The sequence below is a fragment of the Ambystoma mexicanum genome, chromosome 11, assembly GCF_040938575.1.
Source record: "Ambystoma mexicanum isolate Mex_15411 chromosome 11, UKY_AmexF1_1, whole genome shotgun sequence".
Classification (NCBI taxonomy): domain Eukaryota; kingdom Metazoa; phylum Chordata; class Amphibia; order Caudata; family Ambystomatidae; genus Ambystoma; species Ambystoma mexicanum.
Window position 1 is genome coordinate 1481756279 of NC_090934.1, and position 23675 is coordinate 1481779953.

Here is a 23675-nt window from a genome sequence, read left to right on the forward strand (position 1 = left end):
AGAGGGCGTGCCACACGAGCTGGCATGCCAGTAGTACACGGCCGAGAGGGTGCCAGTAGTTTGCTGCTCGTGGTCTGAATGTCGCAGGTAGTGACTGACACTACGTCAACAAACAATGCATGCACTGTGCGCCTCTGGTTCCAGAAGGACCCGCTGGAAAGGGTCTGTCGATGCCATCAAATAAGAGGTTGTGCCCACGTGGAGCACTCACTGAGGGCCAGCTTTGCCCCAATAAGTGCTTCTCTGCAGGCGTCGCCCACTATACCGCCCCCATGGTGTTCAAAGAGGTACAGTCAAGCATTTTATAATATACAAAAGGCGTCGGGTGCCATCAACATTATGTACCAACGTGCATGGGCAAAGCTGTCTCGCCACACCCTGAGGGCCCTGACCTTCCTGCCCACAATGCATTTCCCCAGGCATAAGAACTTTTGCCATAAGATGACCTCATCGTGCCTTCTCCCACTGCAACTTCCAACAGAGCCCCCCCGCCCCCCCCAAACCCCCTATCTCCCCCACCACCCCACCCCACCCCACACAGACAGATCCCCTAAAACATCTTTCTGTCACTACTTAGACACTAAGTGGCCACAAGACCCACAGAACTGGGGACCGTCTTCAGTGAGACACCAAGGTATGTTGTAGTCATCTCCTCCATCGATGTAAAGATGTAAATGAGATTCATCTTCTCCATCCGTTAATGTGTGCGTGCTCCAGGCAAATGATGCATGAATGAGATTCATCTTCTGCATCAGTCAATGTGTGGGTGCTCCAGGGAAATGGTGCATGAATGGGACTCATCTTCTCCACTGGCCAATCTTCTGGGCATTCCAGACAAATGATGCATACATGAGATTCATCTTCTCCATCAGTTAATGTGTGCGTGCTCCAGGGAAATGATGCATGAATGGGACTCATCTTCTCCACTGACCAATCTTCTGGGCATTCCAGACAAATGATGCATACATGAGATTCATCTTCTGCATCAGTCAATGTGTGGGCGCTCCAGACTCAACGAATGCAACAGGGTGCAGATCTTACACATACTGTGCACTGCATGGCAGTGCCTCGATCCGTGGGCGACCCATCGGGCAAGAATTTGGCGAAAGTTAATGAAGAGCTAGTGTGCCACCGAGAACCCAATACACCCTCGTTATACACCCCCAACAGAAGTGCCAGTCCCAGGAGTGACCACCACCGATAGTGCATGCAGTCAGAAGGCCAGCAGCAGTCGCTCACCGGTTCCCAGAAAGAGGACGTCGTAGGTCTTCCTGAGCCCCTTGACCCGCTGCACACTGATCTGCTGGTACTGCACGCGGGCCTGCATCAGCAGGGGCTGGCTGCGGATGATGCTGTCCATCAAGAAGTGGTCCTTGACCAGGTTCAGGACCCGGTCCGGCATTTGCAGGGAGGAGTGGATACCCATGCGCCGAGCCTGGTTGTTGATGCACTGCACAAAGGAAACATGGAATACGTTATTTAAACACAAGAGCACACCCACACCCCCTCTTCAGCCGCTTAACAAGAACACTGTGGGAAAGACGGTGCCTATAATGTTGCGTCTTACTATGAAAGTACACTATTGACCAGCGACTATGCGCAACTCCAAATTCAACACACATCAGGTTTTTTTTTGCTGCCTGTCTGCTTGGTTTAAATCAAATGAAATGTGTTTATGACTTAAAGTTGCCACTGTACAGGTGGTGAAACTTGCCTCAGCGGAGTAACATTTGCCAAAAGCACTCATCTTCCTTGAGAAATGCCAGCAGTCGTCCCACCCATTAAATGACCCTGTATTCACCTACGTCGAGTGCCACACTACATTGATTGCACAGGAGTAGCACTGAAACCGTGGCATGGCAACGCTGAAACCGTGGCATGGCAACGCTGAAAACCGTGGCATGGCAACACTGTAGCCTTGGCATGGCAACGCGGAAACCTTGGCATGGCAACGCGGAAACCTTGGCATGGCAACACTGAAGCCATGGCATGGCAAACAATGTTACCATTTTGTTACTTTCCCACAGACCCTTCACTCTGCAGGCTTTTTAATTAGCCCATTATATTTGACATCACTTTATAAGAAGGTGCAGCAACAATGCATTATTCAAGGTACAATATGCAAATGAGGCATGCATGTTTACTACTGAGCAACTAATTAAAGAACGGTGCATAATGCATTTCTCTTCGTCTGTGGTGTCTTTATTGCAGCCTGCACAGCGCATGATGTGAATCGGCAGCTATTCTGCGCTACTGAGATTTAGACTGCAGCCGCTTTCCCGTGCCTGGCCTCCAGGCACTCTGGCAGGTATGAAAGTAGGCAGAGGCTTAGGTTACTGGGGAGAGAGGGAAACGCAAGCTAGGCCTGCTGCTGTCTCAATGCGTGCAGTTCTGAAGTACCCGGGTACAGTGTGTTGATGCATGCAGTTCAGAAGAACTGGGGTACAGTGTGTTGATGCATGCAGTTCAGAAGTACCGGGGTACAGTGTGTTGATGCGTGCAGTTCTGAAGTACCCGGGTACAGTGTGTTGATGTGTGCAGTTCGGAAGTACCCAGGTACAGCGTGTTGATGCATGAAGTCCAGAAGTACCTGGGTACAGTGTGTCGATGCGTGCAGTTTGGAAGTACCCGGGTACAGTGTGTTGGGTACAGTGTGTTGATGCGTTTTGTTTGGAAGCACCTGGGTGCAGTGTGTAGATGCGTGTAGTTCAGAAGTACCCCAATACAGTGTGTTGATGCATGTAGTTCAGAAGTACCCAGGTACAGTGTGTTGATGCATGCAGTTTGGAAGTACCCAGGTACAGTGTGTTGGGTACAGTGTGTTGATGCATGCAGTCCAGAAGTACCCGGGTACAGTGTGTTGAGGCGTGCAGTTCGGAAGTACCCAGGTACAGTGTGTTGATCGGTGGAGTTCGGAAGTACCTGGGCTCAGTGTGTTGATGCATGAAGTCCAGAAGTACCTGGGTACAGTGTGTCGATGTGTGCAGTTTGGAAGTACCCAGGTACATTGTGTTGATGCGTGCAGTTCGAAAGTACCTGGGTGCAGTGTGTAGATGCGTGTAGTTCAGAAGTACCTGGGTGCAGTGTGTTGATGCGTGCAGTTCTGAAGTACCCGGGTACAGTGTGTTGATGCGTGCAGTTTGGAAGTACCCAGGTACAGTGTGTTGATGCGTGCAGTTTGGAAGTACCAGGGTACAATAGTAACTGACCTTCCAATAAAGCAGAACCGTTGGTCTCACAAAACAATGACTACAAAATCGATTAAAATTATTTACAGAAAAAAAGGTGAAAATGAATAATGGCATCTACCAAGGTTAGGATAAGAATACACTATTGTGAACCTCACTCTAGGACTCATTGCAGGGGGTAGCCTAGTGCACCTGCAGGAGGGCTAAGACTGTAGTCAAGATGGAAAACCTGATAGAATTGCGTTATGGCGGCCTGCTCACTCTCTTCCCCTATGCCTCGCTCCCTCCCTCCTGTCGGAGCACCCTACCCGTGCAAGCCTTATCCAGCCATTCAATCATCGCTCTAGTTTGTTTCTTTATTATTTATAGGGCGCCCTGAACCCTTGGGTAGCTAGGCGCACAACATGACAAGGTTACTTATAGCTTGGTTACATTTGAATAGATAAGTATATACAGGTGCATATAAAGTCACAGTTTACATAGTTAAAAGGTGTATATATATATACACATGTGAATGGGTAGTTACAGTAGTGATTATAATTTACATAGTTACAGATAGGTACATGTACATGGGTAATAAACATTAGTGCATACTTGCTGTCTGAAAAGAAGAGGAGAGCGCGAGCATATGTGGCTATGGTTTATTGGTCATTGTGCCGTAGCCAGTTGCGAGTGTTGCGCCTAAAGCTGTTATATGATTGGTCTCTTCTTAACTCGACTGGTAACGCATTGCATTGCTGAGCTGCTTTTACTGGGAAACTATTTCCACCTGTTTTTTGTAGGCGGAATCTGGGAATTCGGAGACAGTAGGAGTTGGCTGTTCTGGTTGGGTGTGTGGAGGGGTTTCTGATTATTCTTTCCTTTAGGTAAGGTGGTGCTGCGTTGTTTAGGCATTTAAAGGTTAAAGTGAGCATTTTAAGGAGGATCCGATGAGTGATTTTTAACCAATTGTGACTTCTTCTGGCGTAGGAGATATGCTCTCTGGTTGGGAGGTTTAGGGCTGTTCTGAGCGCATTGTTTTGCAGTGTTTGAAGATTGTTTGTGATATATTTATTAGCTCCTGCGCAAAGAGCATTGCAGTAGTCCAACTTCGAGAGAATGAGGGCGTTGGCTAGAATGATACAGCTGGCTGGAGAGAGGAAGGGTCTACATGCTTTTATGAGTTTGCCAGTGTAGGCAGTGGATGAGGCCAAGGAATTTAGTTGAGAGTGTGGAGTCCAAGTAGAAGCCTAGAGCCTAGAGTCTTCACTCTTTGGCAACTGTGATTATGTTGCTGTCAAGGTTGAAGGCATTGTAGTTGTCAAATTTTTTAAAATTGTTGGCTGAGCCAAGGATCAGGATCTCCGTTTTCTCGTCGTTCAGGCAGAGGCCGTGGGTTGCCATCCATGCCTGAATGAGGATGTAATTCTCATTCACTAAGGCTGTATCTGCTGTGAAATTGCCCGCAAGGGGTATAAGGATCTGGGTATCATCTGCATAATGTGTGTAGGTGATGCCCAGCCTGTCCAATTTATCAAATAGAGGCTTAATGAAGATATTGTACATGGTGGGCGAGACATATGAGCCTTGGGGACTCCACATGTTGTTATGATTGGGTCTGCAGAGGTTGCCGTGGAGCAGACTCTCATGCTTCCATTATCAAGAAATTACTGGACCCAGGCTATAGCTTCAATTGAAAAGTGGGCAGCCGATGCTAGGTGTTTGCATAAAACTGCATGGTCCACCAAGTCAAAGGCCGCCGACAGATCAAGGAGGAGTAGCATAGCTGTGTTTCCTTTATCGTTAAGTCCATCAATTTGGGCTTTAAGATCTATTAGGGCTGTCTCCGTGCCATGTTGGGGTCTGAACCCCGATTGGCGGAAGCCTAGTAGTTGGTTTGTTTCAAGATATTTTTGAATTTGTAAGTATGCCACTCTGTCAATTATCTTCAGGAGAAAAGGGACAGTGGTAATAGGTCTGTAATTTGTCGGAAAGGATGGGTCTAAGGTTTGTTTTTTAAGAAGGGGTAGGATCCAGGATTCTTTTAAGCTTCTTGGGACAGTACTTGACATAAAGGAAGCGTTAATGATTTTGGTGATAACGGGAGCTAGATCTCTGGCTGCATCCTTGATTATCTGGGCAGGGCAGCTGTCGCCTTTGCAGTTTGAGGGGTTTAGTGAGGCAATTATTTTTTCTGTTTCCTGAATAGAAATTTTGGAGAATTTGAATGGTGCTAGATCAGGTTTGTTGCTGGGTTGGGGGTACAGTAGGGGTTTCTGTGAGTGGGAGTGAGGCTCTTTTTAACGCAATTTTGGTTTGCAGGGTTTTTATTTTATTTGCTAAGGCGTTTTGGATGTTTGTACACCATTGTTTATCTTTGGGTAGATTATCCGGTGGAGGAACAGGGGATTATAATTCGCGTAAGATCGTGAATAGTTCCTTGGTGCTGGAGGATGCTTTGGAAATCCTTTCGTTATAGATCTCTTTTTTAGTTTGGATGATTTCATTTTTGTATTTAGTGGCAAGGAGTTTGAGTTTTAATTTATTTTCGTCCGTGGGTGTATGGTGCCATATAGTTTCTAGCTTTCTTTTTTCCAATCTGAGTTCTTTTAGGTGGGGGTGAACCAGGTGTTCAGGTGAGCTTGTTGTTTACTCTTACAGTTCTTAAGTGGGGCGATGGAGTCTAAGATTTTGGTCATAGCTTCATTATAGTGGTCAACCAGCGTGTCAGGCTTAGAGTTGCTTGGCAGGGCATTGATCACTGGAAGGAGACAAGGAAGGATATTAGCTGTGATGTTTTTTCTTGATCTGGTAGGAAGAGGGGGTGCCATTATTTTTTCTTTGTTTATTTCTTTATTGAGTGTTAGGCTAAATCCAATCCAAGAAGTGGTCGGTCCAGGTTTGGGGTGTAATTTTCGTAATTCTGGTTGGGCAATTTGAGGTAGCTACCCAGTCATGGGTAGGGGTGAGGACTTTTTGGGAGAGCCCATGTTCATTGAGCATGGTGGCTATAGCTTGTGCTTTGTTGTCGTCTGGGTCGTTGAGTCCCACGTTGAGGTCCCCAAGGATCATGATCTGAGATGATTCTTTAGTGTTTCTGGCTATCAGGCTGGAGATGTCCTCTTCAAACGAGCCTAAGGGCCCTGGCGGCCTGTAAATGAGGTAGATAGTCAGGGCGCGGCATGGGGATATGGGCAGTTTAGCAGCTAGTAGTTCGCAAGATTTTAGTGCAGGTAGCATTGAGAGTCTTAGTTCCATGTTGGATTTAGCAATGATAGCTAAGCCACCTCCTCTAGCGTTAGGTCTGTCCATTCTTAGGAGTTGGTACTCATTTGGGATAGCCAATGACAATGCTGGGTCAGCTGCATCGTGTAACCAGGTTTCTGTGACCGCTAGGAGGTCAAGATTTTCCGAGGTTAGGATATCAGCTATTTCAGTGGCGTGGGCCACAATCAATCTAGCGTTGATTAGGGCTCCTATTATGGTCGTAGTTGTTGGCGGGCGTTTGGTGTCCAAAGTTGTAAGGGTGGGTTCGTTCAGTATAACAGTAGCCGAGATTTGAAGAGGTACTTGCGGCAAATTCCTAGAGGCATTTGTGGGGTTGGTACGGCAGTTTAGTTGCGTATTAGGCAGTTTGGGTTCATGGAGGGGGGAGAATCTGGCAAGAAGCTAGTGTTTCTAGACATGGTAGGGCAGGGTCTGTATTTAATGTGGTCCATAATTACTGATGTTAGGTGTAAGAGGAGCAAGAGGGCAGGTAGCAGCAGAGAGGTACTAGCGTACATAGTGCAGCGGTTAAGGCCAGTAGCCGAGAGTGAGAGCGATAGGTTTGTGGCTGAGTGCAGGGTGTTCACAGGAGGCTAGCCTTGGCACAGATGTAATGTGCTGAAAAGGTGTGGACTAGGAACAACTTTCGCAAATGGGCCGAAATAACTTGCATGGATAGGTTCTGATTAATTTGCATCAATTGGCTGGGGTCAGCTTGCATAGAGGGCCTATGATCAATTTTACGAGGGTAGGCTAACATAGTCTTTGCATGGCTTTGCTGAGATTAACTTGCCTGGAGGGCTTATATTCCACTTTCCCTAGGTGCATATCCGGGCTAATATCAATTTTGCATAGAGTGGGCACAATGGGCTCCTGGTAATATATGCGATATGGGCACATATCAACAGGGTAAATGGCTAGTGAGCTTGTGCAGTATGTGCTGCTCTGTAATACAGTACGTGCTGTTGCTGCATCGGCATGTTGCATACGGAATGAGCAATTCATGAGAACTAGAGAGTCAGTAAAGGAAACCTAGGGTAAGACGCACCGCTCCAGGCCGCGGCTCCGGCACGTGCTCTGTGTAGGTGTACCACTGCTCCGTCTCCCAGTTCACCTCCTTGTAGGCCCCGTTGAAGGCTTTCTGCACCTCGTTGATGGTGAAGGCACACACAGCAGAGCTGCTGGCACTGCCCTTGTTCCTGAAAGAAAGGAAGCCAGAGCACCAACACCATAAATCACAGCACTTCATAAGCACAAGAGAAAGTCAGTCTTTGGGCTTGGCATGGCAAATAGGTGTCGCTGTTCTCAACACCTCAAACCTATATCTTCCAACTTTAGACATACCACTGTGAGGTGAAGACCCCATAGAAAATGGTGTTTTTCCAATCTTCCTCTCCTGGCGTCAACACAAACATGTCCTGCAGCACGTTGAAAGGGAAGCCATCGTCCGGCCGAGAGCACAAGAGCTGAGCCTTCAGGAAGGTCGTCCAGCGCTTCTGCAGCACCCGCTCCCCTCCAAGATCCCCCTGCATAAGAGACAAGGGAGGGCGCATAAGAGACAAGGGAGGGCGCAAAAGGGACAAGGGAGGGCGCAAAAGGGACAAGGGAGGGCGCATAAGAGACAAGGGGGGTGCATAAGAGACAAGGGTGGCCGGTGAGTGCATAAGAGACAAGGCAGGGCGCATAAGAGACAAGTGGGGTGCATAAGAGACAAGGGGGTGCATAAAAGACAAGGGTGGACGCATAAGAGACAAGGGTGGACGCATAAGAGACAAGGGTGGCCGGTGATGGCATAAGTGACAAGGGGGCACATAAGAGACAAGGCAGGGCGCATAAGAGAAAAGGCAGGGCGCATAAGAGACAAGGCAGGGCGCATAAGAGACAAGGGGGATGCATAAGAGACAAGGTGGGGTGCATAAGGGACAAGGGAAGGCACATGAGGGACAAGGGAGGGTGCATAAGGGACAAGGTTTGGCGTGACAAGGATGGGCGCGACAAGGATGGGCGCATAAGAGACAAGGGCGTGCGCATCAGCAGAGAGCAAACATGTGACTATTCAACTGGGTTCATAGAAGGGGCATTATGTTCAGGCTTTGTTAAGATTTTGCATGGAAAGCAGAGAATTCAATGCTTTTCTTAGGTGAACGGGGGCAGTGGTCTATTGGCACAGTTTCCCAAACACTTTTGTGCCTTTGAAAGGCTGGTAGGGATATAGAAACATGGGGTGGGACCAAGCCTGATTTGCATATGGTCTTCCCCCTTCTGTAATGGCTTGGCAGGCGAAGAACGATGGTCTGGAGGGTTGCCCAGAGCAATGCCAGAGGTTAAGATTTATTCTAAACCTTCTTTTGTTTTGCTGTAGTCACCCCTGTAGTGGGACGGGTCTTCCCAGGCCTGCTGGAGTAGAGACCCAACCTACTCCTCACTGATGAGGGCCAACGAGGCTGAAACATGTCTGGGGATGCTTGTGGTCTCGTGCAGAAGGGATGTGACCTAGCAGTTTGGGCCAGACTACCCCTTTGGGGGTGCGACCAAGCCTGATTTGCATATTGTCTTTCCCCTTTTGTAATGGCTTCGCAGGCAAACAACGATGGTCTGGAGGGTTGACCAGAGCAATGCCAGAGATTATGATTAATTCCAAACCTTCCGACCATCACCTGTTTTGTTTTACTTTTAGGGATGTAGAAACGTCCATCAGAATTCTGGAGCCAAGCCAGTCGGATCTAAAGCAGAGTCATTTGGTTGACTTGGTCTCAGTGAGTTTTAATCAACAAAATTAAAGGTCACACCGACCGCATAGAAGATAGACCGATCTGTATGAGTGTGCGATTTCTCACTTCATCGACTGAGTACCCTGCCGGTGGGTCATGACTACTCAGTAGTTTAAATTCAAACAGAGGTCCAAAGCATTTGCCATAGATGCACATTGCAAGGTTTTACTAAGTAAAGCCCTGAGTATATCTTACCAGAGCAAGTCAACGGACCTCCCAAATGTTACAACAATGGAAATAGGTTTGGGTATTTTATGCCACGACTCTTACCTTACAGACACGAGCAATCCTCGAAACGATTGTGTTTTCGAAAAAGTCAAACTCCTTCCCCGTTTCACTGAAGAAGAAGTAGATCTTGTCGTCGTCGCCTTCGGCGTTGCCTTTCGGTAGGCTCTCGCGGATGTAGGCTGAGCCTACGAAGGCCGGGTCTGGAGAGAAAGCAGCACACTCTATGATCCAGAGGACTATCGTGGACCGGAGATGAAAGGGGGGAATGGCAAGCAGACATGCAGGGATTAAAGCCGCCCGATATGAAACCTAAACTTGCATTGCATGAGAAAAATTCAGGATAAACTTTTTGTTTGGTAATTGGACGTGTTCAAGTAGATCCTTTCTAGGGACTCTGCCTTCTTATACATTTCTGTAGAAGCTAACTCACCGTCAGGTAGCAGCCCGGTCTCTAGAAACAGGATCCAGGCCACCTTTGATATTTACCCGCTGAGAGGGGAATGAACAGGGCAATATCAGCGGAAAGGTCAAGGTTTGACAAGAAGCCTCACCTAGCTTGAAAGGATCCGTACAGGTTCTGCTCGTCAAACCAGATAGACCCTCTATGTCGGGTGTCTTCAACCTTTGACTCTCTAGATGTTTAGGACTTCAATAGTGAAGGATCATGAGAGTTGCAAAACAGCTGGCGAGCCCCTGGCTGCAGATACCTTCTCTAGAGAAGTCAGCTGCTCCGCGATGACTATGTTGGCTAGGGTAGATGGGAAATGTAGAACAAAACATCTGGAGAGTCAAAGGTTGTGGACCCCTGGGCTTGCTGAAGGATTGTGGGAGGTTAGTGCATGAGCAATAAGAAGCATCAAAAGGAAAGGGCAAGTAGAGGGGGCCCCTAAAGGGCTGGGGGGCTAGTAATGGATTACCTAGACAAGTGTGGGAACAAAAGGTGTGCTGGGAATGGGGCGGGAGGAGTCCAGCTATAGTGGCAATGGGTTAAAGGTGGTAAGCAGATACATTCCAACACAGAAAAGAGTTCATGCTTGCAGGTGGGAGCTGGAGGAGGGAGAGCAAGGGTTGCTGGTGGGAGCTTCAGGAGGAAGAGCAAGCATGCAGGTGGGAGCTGGAGGAGGGAGAGCGAGCATGCAGGTGGGAGCTGGAGGAGGAAGTGCAAGCATGCAGGTGGGAGCTGGAGGAGGAAGAGCAAGCATGCAGGTGGGAGCTGGAGGAGGGAGAGCGAGCATGCAGGTGGGAGCTGGAGGAGGAAGTGCAAGCATGCAGGTGAGAGCTGGAGGAGGAAGTGCAAGCATGCAGGTGGGAGCTAGAGGGGAGAGCAAGCATGCAGCTGGGAACTGGATGAGGGAGATCAAGCGTGCAGGTGGGAGCTGAAGAAGGGAGAGCAAGCATGCAGGTAGGAGTTGGAGGAGGGAGAGCAAGCATGCAGGTGCGAGCTGGAGGAGAGAGAGGGCGAGCATGCAGGTGGGAGCTGGAGGAGAGAGAGAGCGAGCATGCAGGTGGGAGCTGGAAGAGGGAGAGCGAGCATGCAGATGGGAGCTGGAGGAGGGAGAGCGAGCATGGAGGTGGGAGCTGGATGAGGGAGAGCCCGAATGCATGTGGGAGATGGAGGAGGGAGAGTGAGCATGCAGGTGGGAGCTAGAAGAGAAAGCATGCAGGTGGGAGCTGGAGTAGGGAGAGCGAGCATGCAGGTGGGAGCTGGAGGGGGGAGAGCGAGCATGCAGATGGGAGCTGGAGGAGGGAGGGCGAGCATGCAAATGGGAGATGGAGGAGGAAGAGCAGGCATGCAGGTGGGAGCTGGAAGAGGAAGAGCAAGCATTCAGCTGGGAGCTGGAGGAGGAAGTGCAAGCATGTAGGAGGGAGTTGGAGGAGAGAGAGCAAGCATGCAGATGGGAGCTGGAGGAGGGAGAGCAAGCGTGCAGGTGTGAGCTGGAAGAGGAAGAGCAAGCATTCAGGTGGGAGCTGGAGGAGGAAGTGCAAGCCTGTAGGAGGGAGCTGGAGGAGAGAGAGCAAGCATGCAGATGGGAGCTGGAGGAGGGAGAGAAAGCATGCAGGTGGGAGCTGGAGGAGAGAGAGCAAGCATGCAGGTGGGAGCTGGAGGAGAGAGAACAAGCATGCAGGTGGGAGCTGGAGGAGAGAGAGCAAGCATGCAGGTGGGAGCTGGAGGAGAGAGAGCAAGCATGCAGGTGGGAGCTGGAGGAGGAAGTGCAAGCGTGCAGGTGGGAGCTGGAGGAGAGAGAGCAAGCATGCAGGTGGGAGCTGGAGGTGGAAGAGGAAGCATGCAGGTGGGAGCTGGAGGAGGAAGAGGAAGCATGCAGGTGGGAGCTGGAGGAGGAAGAGGAAGCATGCAGGTGGGAGCTGGAAGAGAGAGCAAGCATGCAGGTGGGAGCTGGAGGTGGAAGAGGAAGCATGCAGGTGGGAGCTGGAGGAGGAAGAGGAAGCATGCAGCTGGGAGCTGGAGGAGAGAGAGCAAGCATGCAGCTGGGAGCTGGAGGAGGAAGAGGAAGCATGCAGGTGGGAGCTGGAGGAGAGAGGAAGCATGCAGGTGGGAGCTGGGGCAGAGAGAGCAAGCATGCAGGTGGGAGCTGGAGGAGAGAGAGCAAGCATGCAGATAGGAGCTGGAGGAGGGAGAGCAAGCATGCTGGTGGGAGCTGGAGGAGAGAGAGCAAGCATGCAAGTGGGAGCTGGAGAGGAGAGAGAGCAAGCATGCAGGTGGGAGCTGGAGGTGGAAGAGGAAGCGTGCAGGTGGGAGCTGGAGGAGAGAGGAAGCATGCAGGTGGGAGCTGGAGGAGGAAGCGGAAGCATGCAGCTGGGAGCTGGAGGAGAGAGGAAGCATGCAGCTGGGAGCTGGAGGAGAGAGGAAGCATGCAGCTGGGAGCTGGAGGAGGAGAGAGGAAGCATGCAGGTGGGAGCTGGAGGAGAGCGGAAGCATGCAGGTGGGAGCTGGAGGAGGAGAGAGGAAGCATGCAGCTGGGAGCTGGAGGAGAGAGGAAGCATGCAGCTGGGAGCTGGAGGAGAGAGGAAGCATGCAGCTGGGAGCTGGAGGAGAGAGGAAGCATGCAGCTGGGAGCTGGAGGAGAGAGGAAGCATGCAGCTGGGAGCTGGAGGAGGAGAGAGGAAGCATGCAGCTGGGAGCTGGAGGAGGAGAGAGGAAGCATGCAGCTGGGAGCTGGAGGAGAGAGGAAGCATGCAGCTGGGAGCTGGAGGAGGAGAGAGGAAGCATGCAGCTGGGAGCTGGAGGAGAGAGGAAGCATGCAGCTGGGAGCTGGAGGAGAGAGGAAGCATGCAGCTGGGAGCTGGAGGAGGAGAGAGGAAGCATGCAGCTGGGAGCTGGAGGAGAGAGGAAGCATGCAGCTGGGAGCTGGAGGAGGAGAGAGGAAGCATGCAGCTGGGAGCTGGAGGAGAGAGGAAGCATGCAGCTGGGAGCTGGAGGAGAGAGGAAGCATGCAGCTGGGAGCTGGAGGAGAGAGGAAGCATGCAGCTGGGAGCTGGAGGAGAGAGGAAGCATGCAGCTGGGAGCTGGAGGAGGAGAGAGGAAGCATGCAGCTGGGAGCTGGAGGAGAGAGGAAGCATGCAGCTGGGAGCTGGAGGAGAGAGGAAGCATGCAGGTGGGAGCTGGAGGAGGAGAGAGGAAGCATGCAGCTGGGAGCTGGAGGAGAGAGGAAGCATGCAGCTGGGAGCTGGAGGAGGAGAGAGGAAGCATGCAGCTGGGAGCTGGAGGAGAGAGGAAGCATGCAGCTGGGAGCTGGAGGAGAGAGGAAGCATGCAGCTGGGAGCTGGAGGAGAGAGGAAGCATGCAGCTGGGAGCTGGAGGAGAGAGGAAGCATGCAGCTGGGAGCTGGAGGAGAGAGGAAGCATGCAGCTGGGAGCTGGAGGAGGAGAGAGGAAGCATGCAGCTGGGAGCTGGAGGAGAGAGGAAGCATGCAGCTGGGAGCTGGAGGAGAGAGGAAGCATGCAGGTGGGAGCTGGAGGAGGAGAGAGGAAGCATGCAGCTGGGAGCTGGAGGAGAGAGGAAGCATGCAGCTGGGAGCTGGAGGAGGAGAGAGGAAGCATGCAGCTGGGAGCTGGAGGAGGAGAGAGGAAGCATGCAGCTGGGAGCTGGAGGAGAGAGGAAGCATGCAGCTGGGAGCTGGAGGAGAGAGGAAGCATGCAGCTGGGAGCTGGAGGAGAGAGGAAGCATGCAGCTGGGAGATGGAGGAGAGAGGAAGCATGCAGCTGGGAGCTGGAGGAGGAGAGAGGAAGCATGCATCTGGGAGCTGGAGGAGAGAGGAAGCATGCAGCTGGAGGAGAGAGGAAGCATGCAGGTGGGAGCTGGAGGAGGAGAGAGGAAGCATGCAGCTGGGAGCTGGAGGAGGAGAGAGGAAGCATGCAGCTGGGAGCTGGAGGAGGAGAGAGGAAGCATGCAGCTGGGAGCTGGAGGAGAGAGGAAGCATGCAGGTGGGAGCTGGAGGAGGAGAGAGGAAGCATGCAGCTGGGAGCTGGAGGAGAGAGGAAGCATGCAGCTGGGAGCTGGAGGAGGAGAGAGGAAGCATGCAGCTGGGAGCTGGAGGAGAGAGGAAGCATGCAGCTGGGAGCTGGAGGAGAGAGGAAGCATGCAGCTGGGAGCTGGAGGAGGAGAGAGGAAGCATGCAGCTGGGAGCTGGAGGAGAGAGGAAGCATGCAGCTGGGAGCTGGAGGAGGAGAGATGAAGCATGCAGCTGGGAGCTGGAGGAGGAGAGAGGAAGCATGCAGCTGGGAGCTGGAGGAGGAGAGAGGAAGCATGCAGCTGGGAGCTGGAGGAGAGAGGAAGCATGCAGCTGGGAGCTGGAGGAGGAGAGAGGAAGCATGCAGCTGGGAGCTGGAGGAGAGAGGAAGCATGCAGCTGGGAGATGGAGGAGAGAGGAAGCATGCAGCTGGGAGCTGGAGGAGAGACGAAGCATACAGCTGGGAGCTGGAGGAGAGAGGAAGCATGCAGGTGGGAGCTGGAGGAGGAGAGAGGAAGCATGCAGCTGGGAGCTGGAGGAGAGAGGAAGCATGCAGCTGGGAGCTGGAGGAGGAGAGAGGAAGCATGCAGCTGGGAGCTGGAGGAGGAGAGAGGAAGCATGCAGCTGGGAGCTGGAGGAGGAGAGAGGAAGCATGCAGCTGGGAGCTGGAGGAGGAGAGAGGAAGCATGCAGCTGGGAGCTGGAGGAGGAGAGAGGAAGCATGCAGCTGGGAGCTGGAGGAGAGAGGAAGCATGCAGCTGGGAGCTGGAGGAGGAGAGAGGAAGCATGCAGCTGGGAGCTGGAGGAGGAGAGAGGAAGCATGCAGCTGGGAGCTGGAGGAGAGAGGAAGCATGCAGCTGGGAGCTGGAGGAGAGAGGAAGCATGCAGATGAGGGGTGAAGGAATATCAAAGATGGCAATGGGAGTAGGCAGAAAGATTAAACATGCCAGTATTTGAAATAATTGTGTACATTGTGGAATAAACACCCTACATGCATCGTGTGCTTGCACTTTGCCCTCGTAGCCAGACCCTATACACTTAAGAATCTCTCGATCATATAATCGTTTATCACAATGCCCTTAAGCAGCACCCTACAGCCATGCATGGCTTTGGGGCAGCAGAAAGTGTGTACCTTCGAGCCAGTGGAAGGAGTGGTCCGTCTTCATCACAGTGCGGCTTTCTTGACTTTTGTGTATGATCGGCTCGTTCGCCTTGAAGTTGCTGACCGTGCCCGCGTACAGCTCGCCATCTGCCATCGGGGGGGACATTATATAAGCAAACACCCACAGGAAGGCGCCAAGAAAGAGGCTTCTAGGCGCAGTGCAGTCTGGGCTGACGAGACGCAGGACATTAGAAGTGCGCGCTAACCCTTTTATTTTAGACAAGAAATCAATAATCTGTAAATCAATGCTGAACATGGTGCAGGCATCGCTGTGCCAAAAATGCGCCGATTTCCCTGTAATTTCCATAAATAAACAATAAATGGCCCTTCCCCCTCCCCTCTGCGAGAATGTGTCCAGATCGGTGACACAGTCACGTGTTAGGGTCCCCAGTAAGGGGGGTGTACATGGTAGTGGGGGCTCTCCCTGAGAAGCACGTTCCCAGGGATCCTCTGTGTGATCTCACACGGGCCCTGAGGAGTACCTAAAGGACCTAGGGCCCCGATTCGACAATTAAACAAGGGGCTTCCCTCTGCGACTACCCTCATTTAAAAGAAGTCTAGCATGCCCCAGTGTGGCTTAATGAAATAGTGGGAATTCCCGTCTTTCCCGCCTTCTCTAGTTTATACACATTCCCACGGCTATAGCGCCTAGACACTTCTTTCTTCCAGTTACATTCCCACGGCTATAGCGCCTAGATCCTCCTTTCTCTCAGCCACAGTGATATAGCTCCTAGATTCTTTTTTTTTTCGGTTGCCATCTCACGGCTATAGCGCCTAGATCCTCCTTTCTCTCAGCCGCAGTGATGTAGTTCCTAGATTCTTTTTTTCTCGGTTGCAATCTCATGGCTATAGCGCCTAGATTCCTACTTTCTCTCAGCCACAGTGATATAGCTCTTAGATACTTCTTTCTCTCGGTTAAAATCACAGGGATATAGCTCCTAGACCCTTCTTTCGCTCAGCCACAGTGATATAGCTCCTAGATCCTTCTTTCTCTCGGTTACAGTCACAGGGTTATAGCTCCTAGACCCTTCTTTCTCTCAGTCACAATGATATAGCGCCTAGATACTTCTTTCTCTCAGTTACAGGGATCTAGTGTCCAGCCACCTCTTTGCCATAAGTCTGCATCACAGGATATGGCACTCAGAGCACAATGTACTATCCAGCCAGGAGGTGGGGGAGGGGGGCAATGCCGGGCCCCCATTATCCGGATCCAGGTGAAGTGGAGGATTTCGCCCCAGCAGAATGTTAGAGGTGCAGCCTCCACTTCACCCCCATACTCTGAATTTGGGTGCATGGTAAAGTTGGTAATAGTTACTTTGCTGCCAAACAAACGGTTGGTAATGTTATTAAAACCAAACATGTGCCACACACCCAAACTCGCAATAAGACCCCTTGACGCCAGCAGCCTAGAGTAGCGCCTTCTGGAATGAATGATTAAATGTCGCTCTGGGATGTGAATGAGCAAATGGCACCAAACTACTGTAAAAAGGTGCAGTGACGGGCGTTGGAATCAGCCTAAATGGGGCATTCCCAAGAAATGAGAAGATATTAAGGGGACTGCTCGGTGATAGTCACCTGTGTAGCGTTTCTATTATAAAGTGCACGTGGCAGTGGTGTGCAATGTTTCTGAGCCTGACACACACTCAAGATGGCGCCTCTTTATCCCCGCCTTCCAGTAGGACTTACCCACTAGGATTGCTGTGGCCTTGTACTCTGGGTCATACGGGCAGCACGGCTTGCCGTCCTCCAGGATGGGTTCCCCACTGGCGTCCTTCTCCAAGGCGAAATCTTCTATTCTCTGCTCAGGCGAAAGAACACACATGTCAAGCCCACCGGTCCAGCAACGAATGAAGCTAACATCCAGTGGCTGCATTCACACTAGGCAAAGATGGCTGCCACATTTGCCAATAGAGCACATTGCATCACTTTCACACATCAAGGCCACTAGCACACAGTTCCTTTGTTTCAGGCGGTGGCAGCAGAGCTGGCACACATGCAAGTTCCCCCCCAGGTGTGTACATACATTATCCAGTGGGAGATTCAGAAGGTCTAAATATTTATGCTGGCCATACTTTGTGCATCACAAACACTCGTGTCTGTGAACCAAGCTCACTAGGGTGCGAGAGCAGAGCTGGCTGGCACAGGAACATGCAGGCCCGGTCATGCCAGGGCAGCCGAGTCGCTGCCCGCGAGCCCAGCCTTGTCCACAGTCTGCAGCGAGTCAGTGAAGGTTGTGTCCTGCGTGTCTCCCTGCGGGAGGTAGCGGCAGGAGCTGCCGTCATGGCGGCCAGTGGTTTACTATACAAAAGTTGGAGACTCCTCTCTAGAGGCAGGCCAAGAAAGCACCTGCCCATGAGGTAAAAGGCGATCCCTTCATAAAAAATACTCCCTGCCACCCCTTTGCTGGGGGTAGAAATCTAACCAAAACCACAGTGTCGCCCCTCCCCCCCAGACACGTTTGGTGACATCAGTTTTTACTAGTGAGTGGGCGAATAGCTCATAGGTTAAGCACACACTTATGACATGAGGCAAGCCTGGACTTCACAAGCTCGAATCTCGTCTGGCTTGACTCAGCCCTTCATCATTCTGAAGTCAATATATTGCGGTACACAGAATTAGGTAGTATGAACGCCTTTTATTACAGCACTTAGAAGCAGAAGATATCCAACATGAAGCACTATAAAATAAAAACGCAGACATCATCACAAAGTCTCACTGAGCTTTATTTGTTTACATACTTTTGGATCGGCTGCACCAGGAAAGTCTCCATGTTATGTATTGTATGTATTTGGGTTTTATGTATCACGGATCGCTGAGGGCAACATGATACGTAGGGGGATTACATTTTGGGGTAAAGGATGTTCCAGCCATAGGCTGGGATGTGGGACTCTGAGGAGCCTGGGGGGGGGGGGGCATCTAGGGTTTCACTGAAGAATAAGATCTCGAGTTCCTTCCTGAACTGCGAGAGCATTGGCGGGGTCTAGATTCCCACCAGGATGTCTGTCATCTTGAGCCTGGGGACGGCCTGGCTCCTGGAGGAGCGCGCAACGGCCTGGCTACTGGAGGAGCGCGCAACGGCCTGGCTGCTGGAGGAGCGCGCAACGGCCTGACTCCTGGAGGAGCACGCAACGGCCTGGCTACTGGAGGAGCGCGCACCGGCCTGGCTCCTGGAGGAGCGCGCACCGGCCTGGCTCCTGGAGGAGCGCGCAACGGCCTGGCTGCTGGAGGAGCGCACAGCAGCCTGGCTCCTGGAGGAGCGCGCAACGGCCTTGCTACTGGAGGAGCGCACAACGGCCTGACTCCTGGAGGAGCACGAAACGGCCTGGCTACTGGAGGAGCGCGCAACGGCCTGACTCCTGGAGGAGCGCGCAACGGCCTGACTCCTGGAGGAGCGCGCAACGGCCTGGCTCCTGGAGGAGCGCACACCGGCCTGGCTCCTGGAGGAGCGCACACCGGCCTGGCTCCTGGAGGAGCGCACACCGGCCTGGCTACTGGAGGAGCGCACACCGGCCTGGCTCCTGGAGGAGCGCGCAACGGCCTGGCTCCTGGAGGAGCGCACACCGGCCTGGCTACTGGAGGAGCGCACACCGGCCTGGCTCCTGGAGGAGCGCGCAACGGCCTGGCTCCTGGAGGAGCGCACACCGGCCTGGCTACTGGAGGAGCGCACAACGGCCTGGCTACTGGAGGAGCGCGCAACGGCCTGACTCCTGGAGGAGCACGCAACGGCCTGGCTACTGGAGGATCGCGCAACGGCCTGACTCCTGGAGGAGCGCGCAACGGCCTGGCTCCTGGAGGAGCGCGCAACGGCCTGACTCCTGGAGGAGCGCGCAACGGCCTGACTCCTGGAGGAGCGCGCAACGGCCTGGGTACTGGAGGAGCGCACACCGGCCTGGCTCCTGGAGGAGCGCGCAACGGCCTGACTCCTGGAGGAGCGCGCAACGGCCTGGCTCCTGGAGGAGCGCGCAACGGCCTGACTCCTGGAGGAGCGCGCAACGGCCTGACTCCTGGAGGAGGGCACACCGGCCTGGCTCCTGGAGGAGCGCACACCGGCCTGGCTCCTGGAGGAGCATGCAACGGCCTGGCTCCTGGAGGAGCGTGCAACGGCCTGGCTCCTGGAGGAGCGCGCAACGGCCTGACTCCTGGAGGAGCGCGCAACGGCCTGGCTCCTGGAGGAGCGCGCAACGCCCTGACTCCTGGAGGAGCGCGCAACGGCCTGGCTCCTGGAGGAGCGCGCAACGGCCTGACTCCTGGAGGAGCGCGCAACGGCCTGACTCCTGGAGGAGCACGCAACGGCCCGGTTACTGCAGGAGCATGCAACGGCCTGGTTACTGCAGGAGCACACAGCGGCTGGGTACTGGAGGATCACGCAACGGCCTGGCTCCTAGAGGAGCACGCAACGGCCTGGGTACTGGAGGAGCGCACACCGGCCTGGCTCCTGGAGGAGCGCACACCGGCCTGGCTCCTGGAGGAGCGCACACCGGCCTGGCTCCTGGAGGAGCGCACACCGGCCTGGCTCCTGGAGGAGCGCACACCGGCCTGGCTCCTGGAGGAGTGCGCAACGGCCTGGTTCCTGGAGGAGTGCGCAACGGCCAGGGTACTGGAGGAGCACGCAACGGCCAGGGTACTGGAGGAGCACGCAACGGCCTGGCTCCTGGAGGAGCGCGCAACGGCCTGGCTCCTGGAGGCGCACGCAACGGCCTGGCTACTGAAGGAGCGCGCAACGGCCTGGCTCCTGGAGGAGCGCGCACCGGCCTGGCTCCTGGAGGAGCGCGCACCGGCCTGGCTCCTGGAGGAGCGCGCAACGGCCTGGTTCCTGGAGGAGCGCGCAACGGCCAGGGTACTGGAGGAGCGCGCAACGGCCAGGGTACTGGAGGAGCACGCAACGGCCTGGGTACTGGAGGAGCACGCAGCGGCCTGGGTACTGGAGGAGCACGCAGCGGCCTGGGTACTGGAGGAGCACGCAACGGCCTGGGTACTGGAGGAGCACGCAACGGCCTGGCTGCTGGAGGAGCACGCAACGACCTGGCTGCTGGAGGAGCGCACAGCAGCCTGGCTCCTGGAGGAGCGCACACCGGCCTGGCTCCTGGAGGAGCGCACAGCGGCCTGGCTCCTGGCAGAGCATGCAACGGCTTGGTTCCTGCAGGAGCACACAACGGCCTGGCTCCTGGAGGAGCGCACAATAGCCTGGCTCCTGGAGGAACGCGCAACAGCCTGGCTCCTGCAGGAGCGCGCAACAGCCTGGCTCCTGGAGGAGCGCGCAACAGCCTGGCTCCTGGAGGAGCGCGCAGCAGCCTGGCTCCTGGAGGAGCGCACAGCAGCCTGGCTCCTGGAGGAGCGCACACCGGCCTGGCTCCTGGAGGAGCGCACAGCGGCCTGGCTCCTGGCAGAGCATGCAACGGCTTGGTTCCTGCAGGAGCACACAACGGCCTGGCTCCTGGAGGAGCGCACAATAGCCTGGCTCCTGGAGGAACGCGCAACAGCCTGGCTCCTGCAGGAGCGCGCAACAGCCTGGCTCCTGGAGGAGCGCGCAACAGCCTGGCTCCTGGAGGAGCGCGCAGCAGCCTGGCTCCTGGAGGAGCGCGCAGCAGCCTGGCTCCTGGAGGAGCGCGCAACGGCCTGGCTCCTGGAGGAGCGCGCAACGGCCTGGCTCCTGGAGGAGCATGCCACGGCCTGGTTACTGCAGGAGCACACAGCGGCTGGGTACTGGAAGATCACGCAACGGCCTGGCTACTGGAGGAGCGCGCAACCGCCTTGCTCCTGGAGGAGCGCGCAACCGCCTGGCTCCTGGAGGAGTGCAACCCCGCGAGCTACAGAGTTTTGCAGCTAGATAGGCAGATGTGCGAGTATTGGTTGCCTTCTAGGTGATGCAGGCAGTCTTAAACAGCATCTGGCTGGGCTGGACACCAAGGCAGCTCCCTTTGGATCAGAGAAATGTGGTTGATGGAATGAGCATGCCACAGTGTGTTGGGCTCCTCAAGTGGGGGCCAGGCGGGTGGCCCCAACGCCAACGAGAAGGGAGTTTCCCCTATCGATATGGGCGAGGACCAGGGCCTGAACAGTGGCTGTGAAGTCCTTGGGTGGAAGGGAGGGTTTTATCTCTCAGAGGAGGTTTGGCTGGTACTAGGTGTTTGGGCGCTTTTGCTACTATATAGTTGGTGGGAGGGAGTGTTGTCTACAGGGAAGCAGGTGATTTGGTAGATGGGCCAGGTGAGGTGTGGAGCCGTCAAGGCGCACGTCATGTAGCTGCCGGTCTTGAATGGTACCGCCCACCCCCCCCCCCCCACCCCCAAGACGGGCGGCCAAGAAGAACAAATTACCTCTGTCTTTTTTTTATTTTGGCAGTTGTCTTCGCAACATTCCAAACACAAATGCACAAACTATGCATTCACAATGTGTTTGGCTACAATCCACAAACTAAAAAAGTAATAAATTAGGGGGACAGTCCTTCCAATGTGTTGGCGAAGGGAACATCTTCGTTCATCGGGGTACAGCAGTGTCTGATGGGTGAATAGTACAAGCTCCATACTGCAGTTCAGTTGGCACCATTTAATTACTGGACACACTCCATAAACTTTGCGGAACAGCAGATTGTAATTTGTAATTGGTGATTTATAAGGCGCTTAATACCAAGAGGTTTCTAAGCGCGGATCCGGGGATCGAACCTGTGTTGCTCCGCATCTTACTTCCAAGGCGAGCGCATTGCCCCCGAGTTATCCTCCCAAGATCAAACCCTCGGGTGAACGAAAACAGTCTGAGGAGTTGTGAGTGAGGTCACAACGACATACAAACAGCGCATGGCTTTGCTGTTCCGGCACATCCGTGGTAGCAGGTAGGCACCCGAGCACACTGTACACCCCTGGTCTGCACACACATGACTGTGGACACTTATGGGATTGAACAGCGGGGCCACGCACGTCTGTAGGCGCTCCGGCCTGAACACTGGCCAGTCAATACCAGAGAATTAGTACAAATGGCAAATCCCCAAAACTGCCAGACTACCAGCAGAGACACAGCAAGAAACCACACCTGTAGATGAGGAGTTCAGGGAACTAGGGGTACTGCTAATGTCAAGCTCTGCCCTACACAAAAACACAATGCAGGCCCCCCATGGGAGAGGTGGACCCACCCAACAGGGCCAAGCTTCGTCAACACCAAAGCACAATAGAGGTCCGTACCGGAGAGGCAGCCACTCTAAGCACAATAGAGGTCCCTATCAGAGAGGCAGCCCCTCTAAGCACAATACAAGCCTCTATCAGAGAGGCAGCCCCTCCAAGCACAATACAGGCCTCTATCAGAGAGGCAGCCCCTCTAAGCACAATACAGGCCTCTATCAGAGAGGCAGCCCCTCTAAGCACAATAGAGGTCCCTATCAGAGAGGCAGCCCCTCTAAGCACAATACAGGCCTCTATCAGAGAGGCAGCCCCTCTAAGCACAATAGAGGTCCCTATCAGACAGCCAGCCCCTCTATGCACAATACAAGCCTCTATCAGAGAGGCAGCCCCTCCAAGCACAATACAGGCCTCTATCAGAGAGGCAGCCCCTCTAAGCACAATACAGGCCTCTATCAGAGAGGCAGCCCTCTAAGCACAATAGAGGTCCCTATCAGAGAGGCAGCCCCTCTAAGCACAATACAGGCCTCTATCAGACAGCCACCCCTCTAAGCACAATACAGGCCTCTATTAGAGAGAGGGGTCCAGTAAGCACAATCCAGGACTCTATTAGAGAGGCAGCCCTTCTAAGCACAATAGAGGCCTCTATCAGAGAGGCAGCCCCTCTAAGCACAATAGAGGTCCCTCTCAGACAGACAAGCCCACTAAGCACAATACAGGTCTCTTTCAGAGAAGCAGCCCCTCTAAGCACAATCCAGGCCTCTATTAGAGAGAGGCAGCCCCTCCAAGCACACTACAGGTCCCTAGCAGAAGGGTGGTCCCTGTGATCTGAAGGGAGTAGCATGTAGTTCCACACGAGCTGCTCCAATGGTCAAAGTGTAACGTGTCCTAATAGCTGCTTCACGTGCAATCAAAGCCGCCACTATTGAAAGAGACCTTTGCCACCAGTGTCATGAACAGTAGACCCCCCTCCCCCAATATGCCACTAGCATCGCCCCCTAAAGGCCGGAAGAAGGAAACCCCAAGTAACCCATCCCTTGGGAAGACAGGGCACAGCCCCTCTGCAGACTCTATGGCCACTAGGGATCAGGGTGTGGGTGGGCCTGAGCTGCACGTGCAAGTGGGACACTGGTGAATCTGTAAGACCCCCCCATTGGAAACCAGAAAATGGAAATCAGAGTCCATCCGTCAGACGAAAGACCAAGCCAACAGTCCCTCTCCTAACAAGAGCCTGGACTGTGGTAGACGCCCACCGACGTCACTTCCGTATCCTGCCGCAGCACCTCACTATCTGCTTATACTTACGACGTAGCTGCAGGAGGGGCTGAACGCGTACGTGCCGCACGTGTACAGGTGCGTGCTGTTCAGTTGCACGAGGACCTTGACGTAGTTCTGGCAGTCCCGCTGAAAATGAAGGAAATCAAGAGCAGTGAGTGTCAGAACAGGCAGCGAGGGGGGCTCACGGGGGGGGGGGCACAGCTCCATGCAATGGTAGCGAGGCTC

General features: G+C 53.7%; 1 protein-coding gene across 1 annotated transcript in view; it reads right to left on the reverse strand.

The window, feature by feature from the left end:
* Positions 1-23675, reverse strand: part of SEMA4B (semaphorin 4B) — a 567312-nt gene that overhangs the window by 38684 nt on the left and 504953 nt on the right. Inside the window, exons 5-11 of the mRNA XM_069625216.1 lie at positions 23478-23576; positions 16750-16861; positions 15034-15150; positions 9476-9633; positions 7779-7960; positions 7483-7633; positions 1240-1450 (exon numbers count right to left, since the gene is read on the reverse strand). Of these exons, the coding sequence (XP_069481317.1) occupies positions 1240-1450; positions 7483-7633; positions 7779-7960; positions 9476-9633; positions 15034-15150; positions 16750-16861; positions 23478-23576 (1030 nt within the window). The remainder of the gene's footprint in view (positions 1-1239; positions 1451-7482; positions 7634-7778; positions 7961-9475; positions 9634-15033; positions 15151-16749; positions 16862-23477; positions 23577-23675) is intronic.